Raw genomic sequence first — 9302 nt, 5'->3', positions numbered from 1 at the left:
ATTAACCCTATTTGCCAAACAATATAAATAGCAGGCATTGTTTTCAAACTATATTTTTTATTAACATTTCGAGTCTAAGAGGCTTGATTTGAGGGTTGGTTTTCATGTTTTGATCGGGTTTGAGTTGACACTTTTATCACATGGTGTCCACCTAGAAATCAAGTCTCTAAGACTCGATTTACATCTGCAACATTTACTCAAGTGTCTGGAGTGGTACTGGTACCCAGAGCCAGATTGTCCTTCTCCTTATTCTTCAACAAAACAAACAAAAGTCATTCTCTCCCATCTTCCTCTTGTCCTCTTCTTCTCCCACTCTCCTTTCTGAAGCTTCCAAAGCCCCAAAAAACCCAAGAACAAAATCCAAAATAAAAACCAACCAAATCGGAAACCCAAACCCAAAAATAAAAAAAATACACTTTGACCACAGCCTGGGTCGTGCTGGCAGCGTCGATGTTCTGTTTCTGAGTTCTTTTTTTTTTCCTCTCTCTTTCTTCTCTGATGAGAAGGAGGCTAAAGATGCAGGATATTACTTGTTTTGTAGGGTTGGCTTATAAATCGAGTCTTAGAGACTTGATTTCCAGGTGGTCGCCATGTGGAAAAAATGTCATATTAGACGTGATCAGACCATAAAAATTGAGTATTTGAGACTCGATTTATAGGCCTTAAATCGAGTCTTTTAGACTCGATGCTAGTAAAAAATATAGTTTGAAAACAATGCCTACTAATTATATTGTTTGGCAAACAGGGTTAATTTCCCATTTTGGCCTCTTGTTGGTGCTATCCAGTTTTGGGTGTTTAGGTTGCATTGTTTCAAAGCAGAGTATGCTATTTTAGTACTATTTCTCTAGTTTAATTATGATTATGATTCATGTAAGGCTTTGAATGGGTTTGAAATTTTGAAGGTAGACAATGTAAGTAATTGGAGCCATGCCAGCATTCTTCCATATGCCCAATATATGAAATGGTCCATATATGGAATAATGGAAGAAACTCTGAAGTTTATACATAGGAAGATACATAGATGCACAACCAGAGTTTGAAGAGGACTCCGCGTGAGAGGGAAGGTCCCAGGCATGAATGGGAGGAAAAAGAAAGAGAAAAAGAAGACCAAAGGCTTGAGACTTGAGAGAGAGAAAGAAGTTCCGGCATCAGTGGAGAGTTCCAAAACTTTCTTTTATATGTAGTCTTATCACGTGGGGCCTACAATTTTTAATATATTTACAAAAGTGTCATTAAAGAATGTTATTTGAAAACTGAAAACTGGTAAAAAGAGTTCTCTAAATTCAGTATTCAAATACCATAAAATAAGAAACGTAACTCAGACTCTCCTAGTTGAAAATTCCTACCAAACACTTTTTTTTTTTTCTCACAGTTTTCAATATTTAAACACTGAAAATTGTTATTTAAAATCCCTTACCAAACAAGCCCTTAAAATTGTTATAGCCAAGAGTTATTTCTTTACCACACAGTGATACAAAAATCTTATGTATGTATATATATAAAATAATAATAAAATATAATCATATATATAATATTAAATTAAGTAAAAGACTTGAGTGAGTACGGTCCTATAAAATTTGATGATTTCTTTTTTGATGAAGTGAAAAATGAAAATTGTAGATGCGACTTATAAGACTTAGTCTCAAATCCTTCTTAAAATGATATGATTATTTTCTAAGTATAGTTGAACATTCCTACAAGTCTGCAACAATCTCTTTATGAAGGAAACATAATCAACTGTAACAAGCTTCTGCCAAATACAAATGAGCATTTACTGGAACTAGATGTTCTGACTACTTAAATGAGAAGGGACATCTTGCACTAACTGAAAAAATTGAATTACATTAGATGCTAAAAAATAGAGAAGAAATGGCATCACATGACAATCCAAGCTCACAATTAATCATGATGACACACGTATTGTCAAGGGCATTGACATCTAATATTTCAATCCCATTCTCTCTCTCAAGCTGCTTTACCCTATTGACATCACCATTTGCAACATATGTGATACATGCACAAAGAAACAAAGCTAATATTGTGGAAAAAAAATATCAAAAATAGTAAGCAGCCTTTTGACCCTAGAACATTTTTACAAAATCTTACACCACCCCATTGCATACCAGGGTCATCATTGAAGCAATAAATGTTACTCCAGGGAGAATAGGCTGATCTCAACCCCAGAGCTCATATTAACATGACCATAACGCACTAACTGAACAAATTGAATTACATTAGATGCTAAAAATTAGAGAAGAAATGGCATCACATGACAATCCAAGCTCACAATTAATCATGATGACACATGTATTGTCAAGGGCATTGACATCTAATATTTCAATCCCATTCTCTCTCTCAAGCTACTTTACCCTATTGACATCACCATTTGCAACATATGTTATACATGCACAAAGAAACAAAGCTAATATTGTGGGAAAAAAATATCAAAAATAGTAAGCAGCCTTTTGACCCTAGAACACTTTTACAAAATCTTACACCACCCCATTGCATACCAGGGTCATCATTGAAGCAATAAATGTTACTCCAGGGAGAATGGGCTGATCTCAACCCCATAGCTCATATTAACATGACCATAATGCACAACCAAAAATTATTGCGTGATCATTCCCTCTTATCTTCTTCCTCATCATCTTCTTGTTCAAAATCATCATTGGTTCCAACATTCTTCTCTTGCTTGACTAAACTGATATCACCCTCCCCCTTTCTACTGGTTAGAGAATGAGCTTCTTCATCAGATTCTTCTCCCACTTCCTCAGAGTAAGCATACCTGTGATAATTGGAAGTATAAGTCAACATTTAAAAATGAAAAAGAAAAAAAAGTGTGCTGGTGAATAGTTTACTTTGTTACTTTCTTTAAGCATGAAAAAAGAGACATTTATGAACTTTCCCCCAAATAAAAAGGAAAGAAAGACTGGAGATGACCTAGTGAATGTAGACCGTAAAGGATGTCTACACTCCCACTTCTCCCAATTCCTCTTTTCCAGATTCTTCTCCCACTTTATATAATGTTTTATTTAGGAGTAGGCAGCTTGCACGTGCAAGTTCCGATAGCAATAATACAAATACACCTCCAGAATAGATTCATGTAAATTTGAACTAAGAAAACACCTGATTAAACAAAGGGTGTTTTACCAGGCTACCTATTGGAGGAGATTTGAGGTTACCCAGTGTTTAAATTTAGTTCTTAACATAAGGGTAAAATCCTCAAATAATCTTATTAAGCAAGCCTGTTTAAAGTTAGAGAGAAGAAACAACTTTGGATAATGTTTTCTAAACCTTTTTATGCAGACTGCCATTTCAAGCAAAATTTTTGCATTGGAAATTTCAGCCAAAAATTAGCAAAGAAACCATGCTGTTGATTATAGATGTTTGCATATTATAACACACCGTTGGGAGCTCTGAGATGGGGCCCACAGATAGCAGATTACACAGAGCAATGCAAATGCAAGAATGTCCCAGAAAGCAGTGATGATCCAAGCACTCTGCCATCGCTCATTGAATGGATCGGTTGCTTTGAAGTAGACCTGTATGAGCAAGCTTATCAGATCTAATAACAATTGTGCAAAATTTAGGAAAAGAAAAGCAATCTAACCCATATGGAAAAGAGATACACAAAAGAATCAAGTAAATTGCCTCACCCACACAGATTATCATCAAACCTTTTACCAAGTTTCTGTTATTCTCCTCTAATGTGATGCATAGAATTGTAACCACTACCAAGTCATAGAAGTCAATCATATTTTTTAGTAAGTAAATTGAAGGAGAGAAATAAATGAGGTCCATCACTGAGAGAAATAGATGAGGTCCATCACTCCATTAAGCAAGCTTTGTGTCTGTTTGGCATTAGCTTTTTCCTTCAGCTTTTAGCTTTTGACTTTTATGTAAAACTTTTTAAAACCTCACTTTTTCACACTTTTGCAAAGTGCAAGTATACTTTTGCACACTTTGAGAAACAAAACTAAAATAAGCTAATGCAAAACGCACGCTTAATATCAAACCCAACTTGAAACTCCCAAGATAGTTTTGATAGTTAATAAGCTATCATATATACTCCCTTCCAACAATGTGGGTCTTTGGCCACAGGATCCGAAAGTTTTCGTTTCTTGTTAAGTGATTTAGAGAAGAATGTATGAGACCCATCATGCATAATACCAAGCTCACCTAAAAACTCTCAAGGTAATTTAGGCACTTATTAAACCACCATCCTTACTCTCTCCTTAGCTATGCGGGGATATCCATAGGGTGATTGACTTTGATTTTTCACCCCAAACCAAATAAGTTAAAAATAAGCCACGGATATTTAACAGTTGATTTCTAAAAATCAGGGACAGTTTCACTCGGTAATATGTAGATCATTACAATGTCAAGGACCACGAAAAGGCAACTTGAAAATTTTAATATTCTCATGCAAAAGCAGTAAAATTTAAAATATAATTGCAATATATAATCAGGAAACCCAAGTTTTGGTAAAACGGGTCACCAGTGAGTTATGGCTTCCTGGTTGGCCTAAAGAGGGTGATAAACCAGTTCTGCATGTTTATAAGGAGCTTCCTAAAGAAACCAAGTTGTTACACATAACAATGTACTATACATATTTATTTAGATGGTTTTTTATGATATTGCATTCCTTTAGTGCCCCCCCTGAAAAATCACAATAACTACTCAAGAAGTAAAAAAGTTCTTAAAATGACAAAGGATACTAAATGAATGTTAACTTGCACAAAAACCATTACACTATCAACTAGAAACCATACCTCATATCCTATCCAAGCAACTGAGGCAATTACTGTCACAGCTAATGCATTTGAGAACTTCCTATATATATCCAACTTAGCAGAACTCCTTTTTGCCTGGAAAGAAATTATATTAGTGTCTAAAAGTTATGCCGTATCAAAGCATAATAACATCACATGGGAATAAGAATTTTAAGTAATGTTACTATGATAAAATTAGAAGAAGAGATTAAGAATCAAAATAGAAACAAATCACTGGTAAAAATGTGATACCTGTAACTGCTCTAGTGTTCTTGAAAGAGATGTAAAAATCCACAATATCAAAAATGCATCCAGGAAAGCATCAGGAAGAACTAAAAATAGTCTTGCCCTTCCTGATATGTCATTGATGGTCCCCACATACTCAGTAATATCCAGCAACTCAGATGCCAAAAAGTAAGTTATCCCAATAAGAAGCACCTTTGAGGTAAGACCGCCAAGAGTGGGCCGCACAACGCCATAACCCATTGAAACAGAGAGGATGAGAAGGCGTGAAACTGTTTTCCTAACAGCTCCAACTGTTACAACCCAAGTTGTAACTACAACTGGCCTTATTCCAGTATCGTTAAAATTTACATACTCAAAATACCAAAGAATCATCTCAAATAACCCAAGAGCAATAACAGCTGTGATGCAATGCTGAAGTTGCAGTATATCCTTCCAAAACCTCACATACTGAGTAAACCAAATGATACTAAGAATCACATAAGCAAGTGACATAAATACATAAAACTTCTTTAATGGCGCCATCCTACCAGGCAAATAACCATCAGGATTTTTCCACATTGTTTTCCCACTCATTACTAGTTCCTTGAGTTTTGGATCACATGCCACAAAAAACAAGTTATACATTCCAGTCTTTGTGATAGGAACCTCCCTGTAATCCATTTTTGTAAATAAAGAGTTCCCACTGAACTGTACATCTAAAACAACTGGCCAGTTGATATCTGTTGCAGAGGGTCTCCTAAGAACTTCACCTTGCTTACAACCTTCCATCTTAGCAAGATCAGGCGTGCAGCATATAGCTCTTTGTCCACCATAAGCGGAACCACCAATATTATTACGGTCAGCTGCTTCAAAAATTATAGCTTGTACCAACCCAGAACTATGCTCCATGTCTGAGTGCTGGTCAGCAACATCCTTGCTCCTCCAGAAGGTGATATTCTCAAAGCTATTCAAATTGGAAAATGTCAGAGATAACATTTATAGTTATAACCGATAGCTTAATCAAATCTTACAGACACATGGCCTAATACAGGAGCATGCATGATTTTACACCCAGATGCCTGCCATACCACCAGGTAGAGAACCAAGTTCAACAAACTTTCTCTACTTGGATAGTCACAAGTTCACGTGTAAGTATCTTGATAACATACTAAGAAGTTCACATGAATGTATGTATAAAGGAAACTGAAATTTCAAACAAGATGCTATCTGTTACCAACTTGGATAGTCACAACGGATTCTCTTTTGATTTTTTCACTCTAATAAAGAGAAACCAACGGCATTTTGCAAAAATCTTAAGAACACATGACCTACTACAGGTGCATATACATTTACTTGCTGAAGCATCTGTTAGATCACGGAAATGAAAAAAAATTCTTCTGGTCTCTTGCTAATTATTTTTGTGGTAGTTTCAAAGAATTCACAAAAATAAATTGAAATTGGATCCACCAAACAAATAGCAATTCCTAAAGGACAAGAGCTTACATACTTAAAGAAACTTCTCTCTATCCATCCCAGATAAGACATTCATTTTCTCAAACTTACAAGCAAGAGACTGCAAGAATTGGGAATAACACTGTCTACCAATCACCTCTCCCAAACACCGTAAAAGTGGGAGCTTTGTGCATTGGGTACAACCATTTTTAAGAACCTATTTTTCCAATACTGGTGTAACTTCTTTTGTATATGAACTAGACCAAAGGGACCACGAGAATCACCAAACATGAGACGGAGAAGAGTCAAAGACAAAACGAGTACGAGGGGAGCGAGAAAAGAGCATGGCACTTTATCTTATTCATCATTTTGTCTTTACAAAATCAATTCGTGATTTAATTGATTATCATTTGGTTGTTCTCATTTTCTCAAAAGATCAAAACTTTTTGTTTTTTTGCTTTTAATTATACAATGCTTTGCTCAATCTAGTTTAATGGTACAACAACGTTACCAAGACAACAAAGTTCATAACTATTTTCACAAAATTTGAGGTGACAAATTGTGATCAATGTAACATCACTTTCACATACGATAATTACTAACATCATTTTTATTTTACACCAACCACAATCTACCACCTCAATAGTCATGAAAAATGTGAAATTTGTTGTGTTTCTAGACTTATTGTTAATGGTAGGGCGTTTTCTTGTTTCCCACAAACTACTGACATGACCTGTTGTAATTAAAGCAACATCAGTTTCACTTGAGTCCGTCACTAACACCAATGCACCAAAATCACAAAAATTCATGTCAACAATTGTGCAAAATGTTGAGTCTCTACTCTCTAGACTAATTGAATAATTTAGAATAGTCCTATTCTGTTTTTGGCAAAGAACTTATCTTGGTATCTCTAAAATCATGAATGTCAAGTGTCACAGCCAAAAAAAGAAAAAGAAAAAGACCAAGTCTGTATCTTTTTATTAAGATTCAGATTCTTTTTTTCTTTATTTTTTTGGGCAACGAGGAAAAAATAGTAAATAAAAAGACTGACCCAACTTCAGTACTTAATCAAGCTTAACAAATCTCAACAGAAACTGTGATTTGGGTTTAACTTAAAAAATGATGTTTGGTTGGCATTAGAAAAAAAACAAGATAAAACAGACATTGTAAAACCTCAGATCCAAAGAAAACATCAGACAGAGAGAAAGAGAGAGAGTACCGGATGTAAGAGATGTGGTTTGATGAAGAGAAAGGTGTAGCCATGAGGCCTTCGCTACCACCGGAGAGAAGGTAAGCGTTACCCACTTCTCTGAAAGGGTCGTTGTGGTAGATGTGGATTGAAGCATTGCTTTTCTTTATTCCAATGGGCGAGAGTAAGAGAAATATGGAAAGTAATAACAATGCTAAGGAATCCATAACCCACCTCTGGAAATGGAAATGGGAATTGAAATGCCGAAAAGAGAGACAGATCGGAGGGACAGATTGAGATTTTGAGGAAGCAAGCGAAACTGGACTTTGGAGTGAAACAAAAGCAATTTCACTGTCGGTGCGAGACAGAAGTCAGCATCATCAACTATAGCCAACTTTTTTTTTCTTTTTTTTTTAAATATAAATTTTTTTTACTATATATAATTTCTACTCTAGCTGTGCATGTGTATGTGGAGTCTTGTCATAGATACTTTAACTTCAACCCTTATTTTTCATCCCTACATGTATTTATATTTATGAAATAATTACCACACCAAAAATACATAGTAATGATATATAATTTTTTTTTAAGTGCATTAACATGTGGCGTAAATAGTAGCTTAAAGATAAATAGACTTTAATTTAGATAACGGTTGAAAACATGGAAATCATTGATTAATTCATAATTTTTTTTTCTTTTTTTGCGTCTAATGTTTTCTTTTCTAAGAAAAATAATTTTTGTATTGGTAGTATGAATTTTTTTTTAAATAGTTAAATTACATATTTAATTCTTAAATTTTAGGATTGATTTTATTTTGATCCCTTAAATATAATTTTTTTTTTTTGGTTGCACTGAGTCTAATTTCATTTTCAAAATGGTACTTCTATATATATATATATATAATTTTTTTTTTTAGAGGATACTTCTCTATATTTCCTATAAACTGATCCAACCATTAAGTGTTGAAAGTGTAATTTAAAAAAAATAAAAATAAAGAAATAATGTTGTTTTGTTAGCACTTAATAGCCAAATCAATTACAAAAATGGATAGAATAACCGTTTGGAAAATGAAATCAAACTTAGTGAACTAAAGTAAAATATCTCAAATGCGACAAACTGAAAATAGATTCAAATTTTAAAAGTCATAATTTGAATTTGGCAAGTAAATTTTGTCCACCGAAAATCCAATGAAGGAGCTCATAATCTTAACCAATGGACTTATTCTTGTAAGGTATTAGGGTTCAATTCCATTTTTTATCTTGCTTCTTTTGAGGATATTTTTTCCTCTATAGATGGTTAGCTCATAATCTTGACTTTTATATATATATATATATATATATATGTAAGGACCAGATTTGAGTTCCCAATCCAAAAGATGGATACTTAGACCCAAAAAGTCAAAAACAATAAATTTGTAGAGAGTGGGTTGGAAAACTGGGTTTTAATGAATCAGATAACAAATAAAGTAGATCTTGATGACAAGAGAATGAAGATAAACAAGTTTAAACTAAAGAAAATCGCTCTTGGCACAGTCCGATGAGATCAGTTCTTATATATTAATCCTCAAGTTTGATTACAATGGTTGCTATAGTGTTTTTCTCTCTAATTCTCGATCCCCCTTTCCTCAGGGGTTTCTCACATTATACATCTCCCTTTGAATG

The 9302-nt window shown here is 34.2% G+C and overlaps 1 protein-coding gene across 1 annotated transcript; it reads right to left on the bottom strand.

Annotated features, from left to right (window-relative positions):
- Positions 1-2206: 2206 nt before the first annotated feature.
- On the bottom strand, positions 2207-8034 carry LOC115977460 (transmembrane protein 87B). The gene is made up of 5 exons (XM_031099316.1): positions 7672-8034; positions 5028-5964; positions 4776-4871; positions 3409-3545; positions 2207-2788 (listed from the first exon to the last, which is right to left on the bottom strand). The coding sequence occupies exons 1-5, from the start codon at positions 7866-7868 to the stop codon at positions 2623-2625; spliced, it is 1533 nt and encodes a 510-aa protein (XP_030955176.1). The 5' UTR covers positions 7869-8034; the 3' UTR covers positions 2207-2622.
- Positions 8035-9302: the final 1268 nt, after the last annotated feature.

The sequence above is a fragment of the Quercus lobata genome, chromosome 2 (genome assembly GCF_001633185.2).
Source record: "Quercus lobata isolate SW786 chromosome 2, ValleyOak3.0 Primary Assembly, whole genome shotgun sequence".
Taxonomy (NCBI): domain Eukaryota; kingdom Viridiplantae; phylum Streptophyta; class Magnoliopsida; order Fagales; family Fagaceae; genus Quercus; species Quercus lobata.
Note: the sequence above shows the minus strand (reverse complement) of the source record. Positions and strands in the feature narration are given on the sequence as shown.

Coding starts and splice junctions, on each gene's coding strand:
- LOC115977460 (XM_031099316.1), bottom strand. CDS start 7,868: ATGGATTCCTTAGCATTGTTATTACTTTCCATATTTCTCTTACTCTCG. Junction 3,546..4,775: donor TTGCTTGGATAGGATATGAG/GTATGGTTTCTA, acceptor TTGCTCATACAG/GTCTACTTCAAAGCAACCGA. Junction 2,789..3,408: donor CCATCTCAGAGCTCCCAACG/GTGTGTTATAAT, acceptor CAATTATCACAG/GTATGCTTACTCTGAGGAAG.